Raw genomic sequence first — 21,265 nt, 5'->3', positions numbered from 1 at the left:
ATTAAAATGTCTCTTCACTGCTTTCTTAATTGGTGTTAAACCTCCTAGCATTTTCCTCCTCCTTTTAAAAAAAAATATTCAAACCAATATATAGTGAATTCCATCGCTGATTTTCTCTTCTGTTATATCTTTTCACCTTGCTTCATAATGTCCCTGAAGTTTGTCTATTAAAGATGGGGCTACTACAACACAGTATAATTATAAGTTTGGTACTGAAATGTCTTCATAGTCTGTGACGAGTTCTAATTTATCACATGCTACCTTGGGTAGCCTCCCTTCCCATGCAAATATTCTCATCAGTTGCTTCAATTTTTATTTATTTCTCTCATCAGGATGGTAGCCCAAAGCTTGAATGTTACATAAAAGAAGTGTCACTGTATGACAATTTAGTGCCTGTACCTTTTTAACAAGATTCAGCACCAGCCCTTTCTGTTTCTGAAACAGTTTTTCAATGTTCCTTACCCTTTCACTGTAAGTGAATTCTAGTGATCTTTTGACTGTCTGTCCTAGACAGATGCCCAAATATTTGTTTGTTCACCACCAGTAGAAAATGGTATTTTCTTGGCCATATATGAGGGGCATTGCAGATTAAAAGAGACTGCCATTGTGCTATTTATATCAGCCTGAGTGCTTACCAGAATGTGGCATTATAGTAAATATCCCAGGAATATCAACTGCTGGGTTAGGCAGAGTCAGTGTATTATCTGGAAGTAAGGAAAGCTTCAATTACCTTTCCCCCACTTAATCTTTTATAGTTGACTATCTTACCACTTGAGCTAGTTCTTCTAAATATAAGGCAAATAAGAGAGGAGAGAATAAGCGTCCTTGCCTGGTATCAATGTGCATCTGGAAAATAGGGGACAGTCTTGCTGAAACTTTTGCATATGCTGCGATGTTGGCCCTAAGTAAATATAGTGAAGAAGAGTAATAATCTGGTCTGTAAATTTCATCATGGATAAAACCTTAAATAGTCTCAGCTCACTTTATCAAATAGGTTCATAGGTTGGTACTAGGCTATCAGCCCTAGGGCCTATACAAGCCTAGCCAAAACAATTCCCTGGCTATTTCTTCCCACACTATTTACTTCCCTGGACCCCTGTCTAACAGGGTGACTGACGTGATCCCGGGGTGAATTTCCTTTCTCCAGCCAATCGTCAACGTTCCTTTTGAAGAGGGCCAAAGAGGCACTCTGCTTGACATGTTTGAGCAATCTTTTCCAGAGTCTGGGGGAGTCTCTGGGTCAGGAACCTATCCCTCCAGCATGTTTTGTTTATTGTGATGACAAGGGTTAGATCCCTGGAGCGTGTGGCTCTGAGGGATTGGGATTTCTTTAAGTGTAGCATGTCCAACAGCTCTGGGTTTGACATGGCCTTGTATGTTAAGCAGAGATTGCCTCTGAGTAGACGATATGCGACAGAGTATAGCTGGAGTTTTTTAAGGCAGTCAGCGTAGGGCATCTGCTTTAGGCCTGTGATTCTTTTAGTGAGGTATTTCTGCGGCCTTTCCAGTTGTTGCAGATGTCTTGAGAGGTACATACCAAACTGGGTGTTGTATTCTATATTGGGACTAATGAGGGATGAGTACAGTGGGACAATGACCTCCTTTTTTCTGGATGAAAAGCCTTTAGTGATGAGGTGTGCCACATAGAAGGATTTCCTGACTGTTGTGGCAATGTGGTTATCGAAGGTGAGACCACTGTCCATCTGTGTCCCTAAGTCTCTTATCACATTTTCGGTGTTTAGTGTACTGCCACCTATATGGTAATTCACGGATACATGTTTTTTCCCAAAGAGGATAACTATACATTTCTTGGCATTGAGCTTGAGCCCATGGCTCTGGCACCAAGCATCTGTTTCTGTAAGGCCCTTTTGTAGAGTATCCACATCATTTGGGGATTCAATAATGGCTCCCAGTTTGCAGTCATCTGCGAACTTTGTTAGCCAGAGTCCCTTAGTGTTGGCCTGTACTTCAGAGAAGTAGATGCCAAACAAGAGCGGTCCCAGGACTGAACCCTGAGGTACTCCACTTGTCACTTGTCTGGAGCTGAATTTGGAGTCGGCTACTTTTACAGTGTGGGTTCTATCAGTAAGCGAGTTAGCAACCCATTGGGTGACTTGGGGATTAATGCCCAGCTTAGTAACTTTATCAATGATTCCAGAGTGGGTGGTGGTGTCAAAGGCCTTGGCAAGGTCTAGATAGGCTGTGTGGACCACTTTACCGTTGTCCATGGCTCTGGGGACTGATTCGAAGAAGTCAATCAGGTTCAGGAGACAAGATCGGCCCTTCACCAACCCAAACTGGGTGGGGTCCAGTGTTTGAAGGTTGCCAATGTCTTTGTTTATAAGCTCCATGATAATACGCTCCATGGCCTTGCAGATAAGGCTTGTCAGACTGATGGGACAGTAGTTTCCGGGATCCAAGGTGGATCCCCCCTTGTGGAGTGGGATAACTGTAACTCTGCGCCACTCAGTGGGCACAAAACCTGAGGTGAGGCTATGATTAAACATGACACTTGCGTGAGGTGCCAGTTCATATTGTAGTTTATGTAGTACACAGCCCGGGATGTCATCTGGTCCCATGGATGCTGTATTCTTAGCTTTGGAGAGTGCGTTTTTTACCTGTGTGGCCGTTATTACCGGAATTTGGCAATCTTCCGGTATTGAGATGGGCCATTTAAGGGGTGAGAGGGGGTTGAAGTTGGCACTGAATCGATCTGCCAGGATATTGGCAATATCCTTGGGATCAGTATATTTAATGCCATTCTGTTTTAGCTCAGAGCAGATCTGAGCATTGCCATTTAGATTCTTGACATAGTTCTAGAATGCCTTGTGGTTGTCTTTGGAATCTTTGGCAATTTTATTTTTGTAACTTTCTCAACATCCAAAGTGGGAAACAGAGGCTTTTGTTCTCTACATACACCTTTTAGTAGCAACATGCTACTCAATGTATTATAGTTTTTATGACCTTCTACAAAACCACACTGATTCCCCTGAACCAGTAGCAGCAACAGTTTTACTAACCTTTTAGCCAAAATATTTTAGCAGTTGTTCACAACTGAGTGCGAATATTGCAGGATTTACCTATAGCTGGTGTGTTTTGATCATGGGTGCAAAGTTGAAGTGATTAAACAAAACCAACTATGAGTAAATCCTGTGAAACTTACACCCAGGAAAGGATTATTGTTACAAACTGACATTTTAAAAAGAATTTACTTACATTTTTTTAAATAATGCCTTTGCATAAATGTATTTTAGTGTTGTTCCAAAGTTTCTTCCTTCTGGTAGATGTGGGAAGCCATGTACTGGGCATCTGAGTGGTATATATGTGTTGATGCTTGTGTGGTACATGTATATTGTAGCCGGTTCTGCAATCTTTTTTTTTTTAAACTGGTGTCAGGGTGCTGTATTCTTGGGGCTGCTGCTGCTCCTGACATCACAAACTAAGTATTTTTTTCTTTCTTTTTTTTTTTTTTAAATTAATAGATGTCTATGCCTGCAGTGTGCATTGCTGCTGGACTTTTGTTTTGCAATCAGCGCTTATAGTGGCATAGTTTAGTTAACATGTAGACTTTTTTATACACTGCTTTATACAGAGAAAATGAACATTTTGTGATGACAGAGTTCGGTAGCTGTGCCAAAATGTAAATACTGCTGCAGCACAGCTGCTCAGCTCTCTTCTGTGAGTAATGCTAAATTTACCATAAGCATTCTGATTGGGCTGCCCAGTTAGCATGTGCATTTTTAGTAATATAAAAACTTTTATTATATAATCACAAATGCCTTGTAATCATGGTTAAGTACAGAAATTGACCTATATGATTCTGGCAGGCCTGGATTTTTTCTCTGTATCCCTCAAAACCTGATTCATTAGTATTTACCATAGCTCTTCCAACTCATTTCCCCAATATTCTCCAAATTTCCACACGTAGTATCTGGCTCTCAGAATTTCAACCATATCTACTACTTTTAGACCCTCTCTCAGCACTTCTCTCATAATATCTTTCATTAGCTCCATTGCCTGCTCTTCATTTAATTTTGACATTGTTATATTGTCTAGATATGTCTTTATTTCCCGAGTTAGATTTATATCCTCAGTTTGGAACGGCATACAAATCCACTATAATAATTCTAAAAAGACTCTCCATAAGCCCTCCTGTGTAACCTGCCATATCTCTAGCGTTTCATCCCTTAACTTATAAACCATCCTTTTATTTTGCTGTCTTAACCTCATTGCCAGTGCCAATGACTGCAATGCTTTAGTATTACCTGCAAAATATATCTGTCCCATTGATTTGTTTCTGTAATATCAGTTTTTGATTGATATAATTTTGTAACTCAACCATCAACTCTCAATGTTTGCCTTTCCTGTCCATGTGCTTCCTCTATAACTGCTGTACTTCCCTCATTAATTCCTCCTATTTCTGTTTTTCTTTTCTCATGTTGTCTTACAGATACATAATGATACCGTCTCAAACCAATTGTTTATAAGCATACTGTGGCTTTGATGTAATATCGCCAAGTCCTCTAAGTGAACCTTTTGGCATCTTCTCTAACTTTAAACCAGAAACATCTTTCCTTTGTCTTACATAATTTAATAATCTTACATTTATATAAATGAAAATAAACCATACCGACACAATCTCATGTGCAGACATTATGCATTACAAGCCATGCCGACACAACTGTAGCTACAAACATTATATATCTGGTTATTGTCAGTGAACCGTTGCATAGCTCATTCAAATCCTGCCTTCTTTTAAACCTTGTTCCTCCTCTGCATGTATTGATCCCACACTTCTCATTTTTTCCTATGTAGTTTGCACCTACCCTTTTTCTAAAGATCCCAACTGCAGTTGTTTTACGCCCGTTACTATCTTTGCTACTTCTAGTAAAGCTGGTTTAGACTTTGATTTCCATTTTCTAGTAATTGCTTTTTTGGCAGCCTAATTAGACTTGGCAAGGGCTTAACATGTATAGGGAATTTTGATTCTGTATCATGGCTTAAAAAATTGTGTCCTTAGTTACACCAATTTGCTCACCCAGCATGTCTGACAAAGCAGTCTGCAGGGAATCTTTAAAGTCTGCCAGCTCATTACACTCCCAGACAATATGTTCCCAGTTATCTTTTTCTTCCCCATCACACCTCTAACATTTGCTGTCTATCTGAGGAAAAATTATGAGTCTATTTGGGGGTATAAAAATACCTATGTAAACACTTCAAAGTAAAGATCTTAAATCTTCTAGACTTCATTGCATATTTATGAGACATGCATATATTCCCCTTATTGTTTCTTTATGAATTGCTTATTCAGTCTCAAGTCCCAATCCTTTCTAACCTCCTCTCATTGATTCGTATAGTTGTACCAGTTTCTAAATTTTGAGTTTTTCCAGAAAAAGTATCCAAAAAATGCCAATGTACATTCAGTGAACTTTTCATCTTGACCTTTATCATTTCAAAAATAAAGTGCAGTCAAAAACATTTATTTGTTCTGCCTGTATAGCCTGAATTAAATACTGTTTTTCCTTAGCTATAACTATTTTATTGATCCTTGGCTACTGCTTATATCTTTCAGAATAAAATGTGTATCTTTAATCTCTTAATTCCTTTTTACTAGCTTTCCAGACATCATCTGTTCCCACCTGACAAACATATTGCTTCGGAAAATTCCCTTGCAATGTGAATCTTCTTCACCTGGGCCCACCTGGTATTTTTTGACTGTTAATACCATATTATAGTCCCCCGTAATAATTATTGTGGCTTCTGCAAATGCCAATATTACTGCTGCAGCCCTCTCACATTATTGGGACTTTTATGGTTCTTTTTAGTCCCCCCAAACAAAATGTTACATCATTTGACCCTACACTCTTCTTTTATTCCTGGAGGGATGAAGTAAACTTTCAAGAGTCAGCGTTTCATTCCCTGAAACCCCTTGACCACATCAAATCTTGTCTTGTTGTCACTTAAACATCTCTCTCTCTCTCTGAATCTAAATGCCTGTGAGATGAAGATTATCACTCCTCACATTTTCCCTGTGGATATGCTGAGACCTTATCCCCATAAAGCCAAGCTATCTGCAATTTCTGATGTTCTACCTCATCAACATGTTTCCTGAAGAGCAACTACTGCTGGTTTATATATGTTTTTTTTTTAGTTACGAGTATCCTGACTCGTATTAACTGGGTAATTGATACCATTAATGTTCCATGATATTAGACACCAGTTTTAATTATCCTTGGATCCTATCATGTTGACAAACGCACATACATAGGTACCTACTAAGCATCCATTCCAGGAGACTATTTAGGAGCCTAGTCCAAATTCCCAACTGCCCCTATCTGATTAAGTGACTTACTGAATAGGCAAAAGAAGGTGGAAATCATTTAACCCTGTCCACATGGACCCGGAAGCAGCCCATTAAAAAGTCAGAGCTCTCATATTCTGTACTGCCTGAACTGACTCTTCTCTGTTATTTGAATGCTTAACTTCACCACTGTATTGCATTTTATTTTATCCAACATATTGTATGTCATCATCTTGATTGTTGGGTTTATTTGAAGTGTAGCATGGTATCAAAATCAATTTCCTTCATTTTCCCTCAGATTTCTTCCCTGCTTCTATGTCTAGTCCAGAACCTCCAAACTATAGCTTGTAAAATTATTTAAAAAAAAGTATAGTTATCCAGCATGTATATCTCTGAAGTTATTTCCAAAGTAGGAATTACTGCTCCATTATGCCTAATCTCCCAAGCATCCCTAGACATCAAAAATGGAAATATAGCGATATAGCATGTACATCTTTGAGGTTATTTTCAAGGTAGGAACTACTGCTCCATCATGCCTAATCTCCCAAGCATCTCCAAACATCAAAAATGGGTGCCTGTTAGAGATACCAAGCAACAACCCTGCTATCCACCCAGCCATTCATCTCCGTTTAAGGCAATCAGCAGTCTCTTTATAAATTTTCCCACACAATAGTTACAAGTTATATGGATTTTCTTCATAGCCAATGAAAATAAAATATTTTTAATAAGACATGTTTTGCTTCTTATAATATTAACCATTAAATTATATAAACAGCCAAACAGCTAAGATACAGAATAAAATTTCAGTTTACCAAGCATATTATACAACTATTTTAATTTTCTAGTATGAGACATGTATGTCCATTAAGAGTAGTCCATATGACATCCATATGCTATTTGGCCATTAATTTCCAGTAAACTTACTTCACTACATCATCTCATCTCACATTACATGTCTTTCCATATCAGTATTGTAGTATTCAAAACCTAAGAGATCTCATGCCAAGGATAGCCCAACGTCTAGCCAGTATAACAAAGCCTTTAGTACTTATAGCCACCATACATCACACATAATGTTCTCCACGCAGGGTGCAAGGCATAAAGGTGACGTAGGAATGCACAACCCCAGAACTTTTTTTCTGCCATTCCAAACACCGTCACTGAATGTTGGTCTGAATGCCTTTCTGCTGTACTGGTTATGAAGCCATTTGTCAGGTAAGTGACCAGTTGGATGTTTGTCCTTATCTTTCTGTTTTATCTAGTGCTGTTATGTTCATGTCATCCCGGAAGGGAAAATGTCAGTGTGTGAGGCAGATTCCCCATAAAGATTGTCATGACCATTGTCTTTTCTATTTGGGTAATTTCATGACCATACCCAGTATTCTGTCTGCCAGGCTTTTGTCCCCAAGGACCTATGTAGTCATCTGCTCTCTTTATCTATTTACCTTGAAAACCAAAGTCTTAAGCTGTTGTCTCAAGGTATTATGGCATAATCTTCCTGTCCCAAAGGGTCAACTGTCACCCAAAAAACTTGGGTCTGTTGCGGCTGCTGTCCAGCCTCCCCTGGACATCTCTCTCTGGCCTAATGAAAGTCCAGAGGATCATCCAGTGGCTGCTTCAGATTCCTGTGCCACAACCCTGTCAGAATCCGACATGGATACAGCTTCTTGCATGTCCTTGGAGTCTTTACACATGTCTGCTCCAGACATTGAGATGAAAACCTGGCTGATCATATCCGAAGAATTGAGGGAGATTCTGCCGATCTTGGTTAGGGAGGAGATCCCTACTTCACTTATTGAGTTGTCTCCAAGGATCTGACCCTCCAAGGGTGTTTCAAGCAGATGTCCCACAGAAAAAGAAATGGAAAACCTAGTGTATTTCCTCTGTAGTTAAGGATTCCCAACACGAATGGCAGTATTTTAATGCCATAAATGGCTTTAAAGCCTTCTAAAGGGGTGTCTGTGCCTGCTCCTCCCTGGTCTTCCACTCGTCTTAAAAGACCCAGGGAATTAGACTCCTAAGATGATGATCTGCATTGTGGGGAACAGTCCCTGGTGTACTCCTGTCACATCCCTTCCCCATTGGAGTATGGCTCAAAGGAACAAAATTCTGTTAGTACAGATTCCCCTTTGGAGGAACTGTCCTTTGAGAATACTGTTGCCGGCATGAAGAAATTTTTTTTAAGTGAGATTGCTCTCAAGTCAGAAAAGGTGTTATGAACTCCTCCATATGGAGTCTCCTTAGCCTTCTGCTGTTTCCCCATTTCTGGCTGCCCTCCTGGATACCTTTTCAGCAGCTTCTGTGGTCCCTGATTCTTAGCCCCCTGCTTCGAAGAAACCTGATAGATTTTACAAGGTGCCTGACTAATGTAAATTTCTATATAAATGCCCTTCTGCTGATCCTCTGTCTCTTCAGACAAGCCCTTGAAAGTCTTGCTGTCTACCAAATTACTTCCTGCCTTCCTTCCTTCAGATAAGCACAGCAAGGCCAGAGAAAGGCTGGGCAAAAAAGATTATACTGTTGCCACCATATTCTTTCAGGCCATCAACTACCAGACTCTTATGACCTACTTTCTTGGGTTTCCAAAGTGTTTTCTGACTTTCAGTGGAAGGCTTCTGTCCTTTGGACTGTACCTGACAAGTTGCACACCATTTACCAAATGCACCTACAATTCAACTGATGCCTCTTCCAGGGCTGCTGCTTTTGTTTCTGTTATGAGGCTTTACTCTTGACTTAGTTTTCAGGCCTTGTCTGATGACATTAACGCCAAATTTCTGGATGCTGCCTTGGGTAATAAAAATCTTTGTGGTGCTGCTGATGAACTTTTAAGTCTCTCCAGGGTAGGAGTAAAGCGTTGCAGGAGCTGAAATGTATTTTTGTTTTTCCTATTCCTAAGTTTCAGAGGAATTCTCTCTCCAAATCTTCTTTTGTTCGCAGGCAGTCTTGCCCTCCACCCAAGGGAAAAAATGGTTCTAGACGTGTGCCTCCTGCTTAAGTTTACTCACACTCTTACTTCCCAGAAACCTGCTTTTCAGGATAGGCCAGTTTCCATTTGACAATTTGCTCCCCCTTTCCCACAACCAGGTTTCCTTATCCCTCTGTCTTTCCCTGTCTCTTCCAAATTGGTTACAGATCACGACAGACTCTTGGGTTCTGTCCATTATCTACTAGGAGTATTTCATGGTTTGGAAATCCCTTCCTTCATTTTTGGGCATCCCTCAACCTTCTCGGGAACAACCTCCCCTTTATCCAAAGGTACTTCATTCTCTCTTGGCCCAGGGCACCATTCAAGCTGTGCCTCCTGCCCAGTTAGGAAGGTTTTTTTTTTTGATTCCAGAATGTTTTTGGTTCCCAGAAAAGAGGTCACTTGGAGACTAATTCTGGACCTTTCCCAACTCAACACCTTTTTCAAGATTCCTTCCTTTCGAATGTTGTCTCTTCAGACTCTTCTCCCCCCCTGGCATTTTTGGTCTCTGGATCTCAAGGATACCTTCATGTCTCCAAACATCCCCATTTCAGGAATTTGTTATGTTTCCCTGTTTCTTCATTGCATTTTCAGTTCTCTCTGCTTTGCCCTTTGGCCTGTCTACTGCCCCATGAGTATTCACCATATGCCTTACTCATGTTATTGCCTTTTGCACGATGAGAGGAATTCAGATATTTTCTTATCTGGATGAGCCTCTCATTCAAAGTTCTGCTCCTGATGCTCTGCTTCAGAATGTCCAATTTACTATTTCCTTGTTGTAGAGTATGGGGATCACCATAAATGTCCAGAAATCAATTCTGACTCTTCCTTCAGGATCATATTTTCCTTGTTTGCAGGCTTCAGACCATCTGCATGATGACATCTCTGCCTATTCACAAGGCCCTGTCTCTTGCTGCCTTTTTCCAGTCTCCTCTTCCTCTGGTGACAGTCTTGCCCATGGAATTTCTCAGTGTCCTTGGGTCTGTGGCTTCCACCATTCCCATGCTCCCTCTCACCAGTTTCGACATAAAAAAGCTTAATTGTTACTTGTCAGTGTGGCTCCAACATTTCTACTCTCTGGACTTCCCAATACCCTTATTTTCCTATCTCAAGCTTAAGCTTCAGTGGTGGACTCATCAGCTTTGTCAACCTGGGGCTTCCTTTCCAAGATCCAGCACCAATTCAAGATGCCTCAGCCAGGGGATGGAGGCCCAATGCTGGGTTTCTCAAGATTCATGGTCTCTAGCCTCTGCATCAGAGGTTAGACCATGTCAGTATGTAAAGGAGACAAGGGCTCTGCTTCCACCTCTTCAGGCATTTCATTCCCTCTTTCAACCCATACCTCTCAAAAATTTCACAGACAACACCACAGTGTTGTGTTATGTCAGCAAGCAAAGGAGTACAAGGTCCTATCTTCCTTGCAGGCTAACTCTTCAGGTCTGGGATCTAACTTTCCAGTATCAAGTGACTTTTAAGCCAGTTTATATTCCCTCTGAGTACAAATTAGTGGCAGACCCTTTGAGTAAGTCCAGCACACAAGCTCACAAATGGATGCTTCACAGAGATGTGTTCTTGGACTTTGTCCATCGATGGGGTGTTCCTCTAATAGATATTTTTGCCTCCTCTCTGAGTAGACTACTTCCTCTCTTCTGTTCCAAAGTTTCAAGTCCTCTGACTTGGAAAGTGGATGCCCTGTTTCCTCTTTGGAAGAGGATGTTTCTGTACACTTTCTCTCTCCTTCCTCTGCTACTACAAGTCTGGCACAAGATCAGACAGGACTCCCCAAAAACTTGCTAGTGACTTCCTTTTGGCTCAGACAGCATTGGTTCCCCCTTCTTTCTCACTTGGCCAGGGACAACCACCACAAGCTACCAAACCAAGTGGAACTTGTCACACAAGACAAGTTGTCTCTTATCCATCCTCACTTGTCCTCTCTTCAACTGATGCTGTGGGTAATAAGGTTTTGATCCCTTTTAGGCACCTCTTTTCTGAGGATGTGCTTCGTGTTCTGCAGGAGGCCAGGAGACCCACTACCAGGAAATCATATATGTCCAAATGGAAGTGATTTTGACTGATACCTGTCTTGCCACCATCAGGATCCCCTATCTGTAAAGCTTCCTCTGGTTCTGTCTTATTTGTAGGATCTGCTCCATGCTGGGTTGGCATATTCTTCAGTGAAAGCTCACCTGTCAGCATTTTCTGCATCTCTGCCCTTGACTCCCCTTTTAACCTGTAGATTTGCAGTCAAGCAATTTCTTTAAGGAGTCTTTCATACCAGGCCTCCCAGGAAGCCTATTTCAGCTTCCAGGGACCTCAAGTTTTGTACTTGAAAAATTGATTCGGGCTCATTTTGAGCCTGCTTCTTCATCTTTCTTGCAACATTGTACTTGGAAGACTGTTCTTCTTTTGGCCTTAACTGTAAGCGGAGTGCGAATCTGAACTTCAGGCTGTCATGGCTGTTCATACTTTTATTAGTTTTTTTTACAGAGAAAAAGGGTAGGGTATCTCTCTGCACTAATCCTTCTTTTATGCCCAATGTAGTTAATTAGTTGTCCCTTATCATCTTCCTTCCTGTTTTCCTTAGCTGTAGTCTGCCAGTGAGAAGGTTCTTCACACCATGAATTTGCATTGGCAGCTCAGATATTATTTGAATAAAACTAAAGTTACTTGTATATCTAAACAGCTTTTTGTTTCCTTTCACCCCAGGACTTTTGGTTTGGCTGTTTCTAAGCAAACCATCTCTTCCTGGATTTCTAAGGCCATTTCCTTTTGTTATTCTTTTCATGGTAAATGTCTTTCCTCTTCAGTAAAAGCTCATTCTGCCAGGGCTGTTGTCTCCTCTGGTGCTTTTTTGAAGGGGCTGGATATCAATTCCATCCTTGAGGCTGCTACTTGGTCTTCTGTTCATACTTTCACTAAGCATTACAATTTGGATGTTATTTCCAGGGCTATTCTGCATGGGTTTCTGGGGGGCTCGTTTGTGCTGTCCTCCTCCCAGGTTTCCTCTTAAGCTTTTTTTTTTTTTTTTTTTTTTTTTTACTGTCCCTTAGTTTTTGAATAGTGCAGCAGTGATATGGAAAGACATGGTACAGCTGTGTAAAATCTTACTATAACAGTAGATGTTCTCCTCCCTGTTGCAGTATTTGCTCCCTCCCTCCGTTCTAGCCTATTCTTTTTTGCCAATGAGCACTTCTCTTTTTTTCTCCTTCTAGACGCACATATTTTTCCTTGTCCCTAAGGGATATTCTGCTCCTAGAGCTTTTCCAGTTCTGAGGTTCTGTGTCCGTATGTCAACTTTATGATCTACAACTTGTGTGGGGACTGTACGTGTATGATGTACTTTAGGTATACTGGCCGAATGTTGGGCTAACCTTGGCAGAAGATTCTCTAGGTTATGACTACTGGAACAGTGAAGAGGAGAACCTCTACTGTTATGGTAAGAGTTTACAGAGTTGTACTTTTTGCAAGCAAAAGAAGAAAAAGGAAAATATAAAATTGGGTCTTGAGCTTAGCAAGCAAGAGAAGAAAAAGAAAAATATAAAATTGAGTGTTGAGCTTAGCAAGCAAAAGAAGAAAAATATAAAATTGGATATTGAGCTTAAAGTTCCTCTTGTACCATATACTAATAAGAATAAAAGCACCTTGATCCATGGTGTGGTATAGTACACTTATCTATTGATCTGCTTCTTCTTTCCTCCATTATCGTGTCCCATTCTCTTAAGGCCAAGTGCTTTCTAAAATAGGAAGTAAATCTCAGCAACTGGTAAAATCCAAACAGCTTTATTGTACCGCAAACCGATTGAGCACTTTCTTCCCTACTGAGGGGACTTCATCAGAACTATTTCAGTTTTACAACCCATCCCTTTTATGTAAAAAAAACACCCAATTAACAGATTAATTATGCTAAACAGTTATATAAAAAAAACTACAAAAACATAAAAACAAGATGCGTACAGCAAATGTATGTGTAAAACAGTTCAACATTACATGGCAATTGCATATCAAATAAATTAACATTCTCTATAAAACTTTTAAAAATATTCACTCAAATGTCTAAAACTTATTGTATTACCCTAAAATGTTTTTTTAACTTCAAAAGATATGCAATATTTACATTTTCATTTACATTTAGATATATGTGAGTTAAGGTGGCAGTTAAGGCTGAATGCCCCCCAGATACCTGGTATTAATGAAAATGTGAATATTGCATGTCTTTTGAAGTTAAAAAAACATTTTAGGGTAATACAATACGGTTTAGACATTTGAGTATTACGAGATGGGTTGCCAACTGGCTCATGGATAGAACCCACATGGTGAGAGTTGCAGGCTCTATGTCTGACTCTAAACCGGTTACAAGTGACGTCCCCCCAGGGCTCAGTCCTAGGACCCCTCCTGTTCGGTATATACTTCTCAGAGGTACAGGCAAGCATAGGAGGACTATGGCTGACCAAGTTCGCAGACGACTGCAAACTAGGGGCCATAATTGATTCTCCGGCTGATGCAGACACCCTCCAGATGGGTCTCACTGAGATGGATACCTGGTATCAAAATCATGGCCTCAAGCTAAATGCCAAAAAGTGCATAGTCATCCCCTTTGGAAAAAACAAAGTACCCGCGAACTACCTCATAGGTGGTAGTCCCCTAAGTACAGAAAATGCAATAAGGGATCTGGGGACCCAAGTAGATAGTAATCTCTCCTTTGATAATCGTATTGCCAAGGTGGTTAGAAAATCCTTCTATGTGGCCCACCTAATTACAAAAGAGTTTGCATCAAGAACAAAAGAGGTTATTGTGCCTCTCTACTCATCACTCATTAGACCCATCATAGAATACAACACACCATTTGGAATGTACCTTACAAGACACCTGCAACAGCTGGAAAGACCACAAAAATACCTCACCAAGAGGATTACTGGCCTCAAACAGATGCCCTATGCAGCCCGACTCAAGAAACTCCAGCTGTACTCTGTTGCATACTGCTTACTCAGAGGTGATCTCTGCCTGACATACAAGGCCATGTCCAACCCAGAATTGATGGCCATGCTCCACCTAAAAAAAAAAAACAAATCCCAGAGAGCCACACGCTCTAGAGATATAAACCTCACCACAACGATAAATAGGACATGCTGGAGGGATAGATTCCTATCCCAGAGACTCCCCATGCTTTGGAACAGGATTCCAATACACATCAGGCAGAGCACCTCACTAACACTCTTCAAGCGAAACCTTGACGGGTGGATGGGAAACAGAAAATTTACCCCGGGATCACTGCAGTGGCTCTGCTGGACAGTGGCACAGGGAACTAATGGCTCTGCTGGACAGAGGCACAGGGAACTAATCTAAGGTGGTGGCGAAAGCCAACACATTCTGGCTAGGCTTATAAATGCCCTTGGGCAGATAGCCTAGTACTTACCTATGAACTTATGACTGCAGTGCAAAAAGCAGCATAACTATATTGGAGAGCAGCCCTTGCTCAGTCACTGGCATTGAAAAATTATAATTATCAAATTCAGATTTGAAGAGAATTCATTGGAATTATGTTTGCATTTGTGTCTGTTGTTAACCAGAATACACTCTGATATAAAGTTGTTTTAGTTTAACATGATATTGTAGTAATATGTATATATATTTATGTATTTTTTTAGGTGCAGGATTTATTTATTTAACAAAAAAAGAAGAAAGCTTTACTCAGCCAGGCTATCTCTGCTACAGAAACACCATGGTGCCAGGCATGCATACTGTATGGACTAAAGTGCAGGTAAAAATAAAGAACAATGTAAATTTTCCTGTAGTTACTGGTAATGCAAGTAGACTTACATGAGCTCGAATGCAGGGCAGTTTAAAGCTAAGATGTTAACAAGCTTAATTCTGCAGATTTTACTTTGGTTTCTGTTATTTTCCATGTTTGCATATACTTACTTAACCAGAACATAGCTCCATAGTCAGAATAGATGCTTGTGTGCTCATGATGGGCCTTAGTACACTTAAAATAGAAACAAGTGAAATATTTTCCATATCCTTTCACACCAGATTCTGATAAAATACTCCTTAAAAGAATTTTAGTCAAAGAAGTCTGTCATTGCACAAAAGTCTGCTAGTTATAGCCTGTCAGTCTGAATCCTCTGTCTTGGGTTAGACCTTTATTATGCTTCCTTTTCTTCCCTTCCAGAATTTATTGTAATGCTTGCCTCACTGTTTTTATACATGAATATTTGAATTATGTAATGTAATTCCTCACCCAAATCAGTACTCATAGATGTATATTAAAACTGTAGTCTTACTGTCTTCTGACACGCCACATTTGTCAGTACTTAAACCTTTACTGCCAGCCTCCATGGTCATCATAAGAATTCTTCATGTAATGCCCGTTGCCTCTTGGTGGTGTTGATCAGAATCCCAACTTGCTGACATTCTTCCATCCCAGACTCAGTTAAGTTCTAAAGGCTTAAGCCTGGTCTCAGGAATGTTTGCAGTTTCTCTAAATGTTTCTTGGATTGTAGTATACCCAGATACTAGTACAGACATGAGAATATTGTGTGCTATGCCTACCATTTTGCATAATTTGAGCAAGGCAGGAGACTTGTGAAACTTATCTTCTGGTTGGTGTGCCCTGTTCAGTTTTGTGTTACGTAAATACATCTTGAGTGGGACACAACATATCGTCAACAAGTACAAAACTACACGTGATTAATTCTGTGGCATTTTCTGGCAAAAATCTCTCAAAGGAAGAAAAGAAAAAATCAGTGCTGATCTGAGGCATTGATGTCTGTCTCTTGCTGGCAGAATTGATTTGAGGTTATCCACAAGTGGTCTTTAAAAATGCTGATTTTACTCTTTTGAAAGAATTTAAACTAACCTGACTGTTCCCCTGCCCATATTCAATCTAATCATGTCTAATGGATTAAAAACCCCTCCAGTAAAACTCTATCCTTTTCTCCTGCCTCATTTCCTACCCATTCCCAACATCGCTTTTTCCTCTCTCCCACTATCAGTCATTAGATCCACACTCCCTCTCCTCCTATGCCACTTAATTTCACTTGTAACACATTGTAATCTCCAAACTCCTAGCCTCCCCATCTTCACCCCCACATTTACTGTAATTAAATCAAAGGGTGCTTCAACAAAATATTAGTTTAAGGGTGTTTACACTTATGTAACCAGCTTATTGAACGTTTATTTTTTATATTTTTCCCCTAACAGATTTGTTTGTTTTTCAGTTGAATTGTACAGGTTATAGGTCACATTAAAAATGGGAAAAGTTTTGAAATGATTTATTGTGGTCTAATTTTTTTATATCACATAAACCTGGCATTTTAACAGGGGTGTGTAAACTTTTTATATCCACTGTATCTATTTTTAACACACAGATGTTAAATTCTGTTTCATCCTGGGAACTGAAGTCAGGTGACAAAAAGTGATGTCATCCAAGTTAACCCAGCAGTAAAAAGTGATATTAATTTAAGAACTCTCTCAGAAAGAGGCTGTGTATTTTGTCTTGGACCTAACAAGAACATCCATTCATCATCACCATCTGCACTTGCCTTGTTGTAAGTAAGAGTAGGGCATAGCATCTCTTTTAGACATAAATAGGAAAACAATAAAGGTTAGTTTACATGTTTTCTGTATTTATTTGAGACTGCCTGCAATGTTGTTTTTAAATATTTCCTGTGATTTTGAACTCTGAAGTTACTGTGTTGATTGACTGAGTATTGCCTTGTTGTTTTATTATGTATTATTAAATATATTTAAATCTTTGTGGCTGATATTTGTGAGACATAGTTAAGATCTTAGAGTACTTGCAAATGTATTTGGTGATAATGTACACGCCACTCCTAAATAGCCTTGCAAGTCTTGGCCAGACTACCATTTGGATTAATAGTAACATTACACAGTAAGACTGGGCACCCTTTGTAAGGGCCTTATAGTAGCTGATAGGTAGGGGGTTGGTGGCAGTGGAATCTGCCTTATAGTCTGGGCAGAAGGGGGCATAGTTAGTAAACCTGTGCTAGCCTTCCCCAGCTGTGTGTGTGTGTGTGTGTGTGTGTGTGTGTGTGTGTGTGTGTAAATCAAATTTCAGTGTGTGTGTCAGCTACTTGGGCAGGGACACAAAGCACTGGTTGGACTGACAGGGTGCTGGAGGTCTTGGCTTGGCCCCTCAGCTGAGATGTTAACCCTACATCTGTGCCAGTGGGGAGTCTTATTGGGGATCTGGAGAAAGAGGGAGAAACCAGCCCCAGACTGACTGTGGTCTCTGTGTGCTCTTAAGGGAAATGGCACTTTACTGTGTGTGTACTTGTCATCCTCCCAGTGTGACCGTCCCGTAGCTGTGGTGAGGATTGAGGCTCCTTGATTACTGGGCGAGTGCAGGGGTGTCACAGCCCTTTTGGCTTAAAGTTCTCTCTAGGATTCTCTGTTCCTATTTCTGTTTTTTGGTCCTCTGCTACTCTTAAACATCCTAGGGAATCTGATTCCTCTTTTGAAAAGTGAGACTTAGACTATGGTGAGTATTCACTGGCGTACTGTTCTCAGGTACACTCACCTTTTGCCTTAGGGTCTGAAGAAGAGGATTTACTTTCTCCTGATTTCCCCTATGGAAGAATTGCCCTTTGGAGATACTGTAGTTTGTATGATGGAATACTTTGTGGGATTGTTCCTGGGTTTCTGACATTCAAACCAGGTACTGTGAACTCTTGCAAATAGGTTCCCTCTAGGACTTCAGCTGTCACTCCTGTTTTGAATGCTCTTCTGGACACTTTCTTTCTGCCTTCTCAGGCCCCTAATTCCCAGCCTTCAGCCCCTAAGAAGCCTGATAGGCTCTGTAAAGTCCTGAAGCCCAAACATTTTTGTATAAAAGTCCTCCTCATGGTCTGACTGTTATTTCTGTGACTACTGATAACTATATAAGTTACTGCCCTTCTCTAAGCTTTTACCTTCTGATAAGGACAGTCATGCTATGGAGAGAGATGGGAAAAATGTACATTTCTGCTACCTTATCTTTCAGTGCAATTAGCTACAAGACTCGTATGACTAGATATGTACTGGCTGTTTTGTCTAAGCTGAGAGGCATTCTTATTGATATGCCTAACTCTAAGGCAATGACTTCTGGCCTTTCCTTTTTAGTTCTGCTTCTTAGGTGTCTCACCATTCTATTAAATACAGATGTTCTTCGTGTTTCACTGTTGCAGTCATCACATTTGGGTTATCTGCTTGCAGTAGCTCTCAGTCGGCCTGATTATCAAAGTCATGGGTCCTGCGTCAGTTGCTGTCTCATCTTCCATGATGTCAGATAGTCAGGGGTATAAAGCATGCAGCTAATGCCATTACATCAGTCTTTCTTGCCATGCAGTGCCCGAAGCAGAAGCAGTTCGCAAGTGCCGGTCGGCCGACTCCTGAAATTTTCATTTTCGAGTTTCAGAACCGAAGTCTTCAACTAAAGCTAAGTACCCTGTTGGAGAAACTTTTTTTTACTCTAAACCGATGTCAGTAAAAGTCAATAATTGTATTTCTTGTGGAAAGCAAATATCTCTTAAAGATTTTCATTCTTACTGTATTCCTTGACTAGGCCCTGACCACGATGTTACCTCACTGTCGGTTTTGTGCCTTATTTAAGCAACAAACTATTCATCGTCTGTATATTTACACTTCTAAATATTTTGGTACTCGGTTCAATTATCCAGATATGTCTTCGGTAAGCCATCTGACTACCGATGTTCTGAAAAAACGCAAAGATAAAGACAGAGACAGGCTGCCTAGGTCCAAAGCTGCCGACGACGCTTCTCCTAAGCCAGTCGCCAGTTCGCCGGTACTCAGTGAGGCACTTTCGCAGCCCCTGATGCTTGCTACTGTAGATTTGCAGGCCTCTACTGAGACCCATTTGGAGTCCGGTATGCCGCGAGACGCTTCAACTGTGGAACCTGCGGATGTCTCTACCTTAGATGGGTCCGTAGCTTCTGTGCAGGCACCGGCTTCTGAGGGTGTATTCAGGCCTACTGACTTGCATATTAAACCAACGCCATCTTCTTCTTCAAGGCCTAAAACTCGAACCATGCCTAGAAAACCAATGCCCAGGCTGCATGGTCAGGCCTCTATGCCTAAAAAACAAATGATAAGAATGGCTGAAGACCTTATTACTCTAATCAGGGGAAGCCAACCTTCCCCCTCCTAAGAGACCTAGGACTGAATTTGCTTATGATACTTCTGGCCAGGATTCTGAAGTTTCTGTTTCCTCTGATTACCAGCATTTACCCTTATCAACCTATGAAGATTCTGATGCAGAGGACTCTATTTCCTCTGATCCCCGAGGATTTCTCTTTAGGTGATGCCTTGCATACTCTTAGGTAGTATTTTCGCTGAGAAAGCCAGGATTACTCTGATTCTAAAAAGAGGCTTAGAGATTTCTTACTCCTGCCCCAACACAGGCCTTTAGCTATCCCTCCTGTACTAGACATTGTTGATGATGCCTTTTTGGAATCTAGCTTGGCCCCTGGCTTAAAACCTGATAGATATTACAGGGTTCCTGACTCTCTCAAGTTCCTTTTTAAAAATCCTACTGCGGATCCTGAGACCATTTCACAGGGACCCAAGGGCATTAAGGCTACTACTGCCAAAAATTCTACCCCCTCTGATAGATGCTCCATGGCGCTGGATAGATGGGATAAGAAGGTATACAACTCTGCAGCCTTGGCCATTAGGGCCTTAAACTGCCAATTTCATATGTTAATGTATCAGCAGCATATTATTGGATTGCTTAAACAGAAAATGATGATTCTGGACTGTGCTGAAAATAAAGATTTACAGGATTTAATGCATTATGCTTAGCAGGTTGGAAAACATACTTTGCAATATGGTTTTGATGCACTAGAAGCATCTTGCAGGGCTGCTGTCACTGGGTCTGTACTTAGAAGGCATGCTTGGCTTAAGGAGCAATCTTTGCCAGATCATGTTAAAGCTAAATTGCTGGATGCTCCCTTAAATCAGGACTGCTTGTTTGGCAACAAAGCAGAAGTTGTTCTTAAAAAGATGGAGGAAGAAGCTAAACCTATGCAAACTGTTAAAGATTTCCTACAAGTACAGCCTCCAAGATTTAGTAGGCATTGGCCTTCTAAGAATTGGTCTTTTCCTGCCTCTTCCAGGCCTTCTCAGTCCAAACCCAGAACCAGCAGAACACCCAGGCTACAGTCCCAAGGTACGCACAGACTAAGCAGTGGGGGGCTCCCACTTCCAAATCAGGGAGTAGTAAGACTCCTCCAATGGTAAACTGTCTCAATGACTTAACTTTAAAACTTACAAGCACTTCTCAACTGACTGCTCCTTTAGGGGGAAAGATTGCTCTGCTGGCAAAAAACTGGGAACTCATTACCCAGGACAAATGGGTTTTAAATATAGTTTCCCAAGGGTACAGATTTCCCTACCACACATTACCAACCCCAAACGGTTGGCCAGATCTACACCCATATCAGTAGGCAGAGGCTCAAAAGCAAGTACTCTCTCTCTTAAGCATAAAGGCTATTCAAACTGTACCTGAAGAGGAAAAGGGGCAAGGTTTTTACTCAAGACTTTTCCTGGTACCCAAAAAAAGACAACTCATGGCATCCTATCCTGGACCTTTCTATCTTAAACCTTTTTGGTGATTCCAAAATTCAAGATGCTAACTCTTCACCAGTTTTGTCCTATGCTAGGCAAAGATGCTTGGCTGGCAACACTGGATTTAAAGGAAGTCCTACCTGCACATTCCAATCAGGGAATCTTGCAGAAGATACCTACGCTTCAAAGCAGGCTACATGCACTGTCAGTTCTCTGCACTGCCCTTTGGCTTATCTAATGCGCCCGGGGTATTCACAAAGTGCCTAGCTCCAGTCATTGCATTTTGCAGGCAAATAAATATTCAAATATACCCATACCTGGACGATTGTCTAATTCAGGCAGAAAGCCAGGACATAATTTTGAATCATCTGGCATTTGTACAAAAGGTGCTACCTTGTCTGGGGTACACCATAAAC

At 40.8% G+C, this 21,265-nt stretch overlaps 1 protein-coding gene across 1 annotated transcript in view; it reads left to right on the top strand.

The window, feature by feature from the left end:
* Positions 1-21,265, top strand: part of NEMP1 (nuclear envelope integral membrane protein 1) — a 420,672-nt gene that overhangs the window by 68,674 nt on the left and 330,733 nt on the right. The window contains exon 2 of the mRNA XM_044083655.1: positions 14,912-15,024. Within this exon, the coding sequence (XP_043939590.1) occupies positions 14,912-15,024 (113 nt within the window). The remainder of the gene's footprint in view (positions 1-14,911; positions 15,025-21,265) is intronic.

Source organism: Protopterus annectens, chromosome 9.part0, assembly GCF_019279795.1.
Source record: "Protopterus annectens isolate FY-2018-M chromosome 9.part0, PAN1.0, whole genome shotgun sequence".
NCBI classification, from domain to species: Eukaryota; Metazoa; Chordata; order Ceratodontiformes; family Protopteridae; genus Protopterus; species Protopterus annectens.
This window is presented reverse-complemented; position numbering and strand designations above follow the sequence as displayed.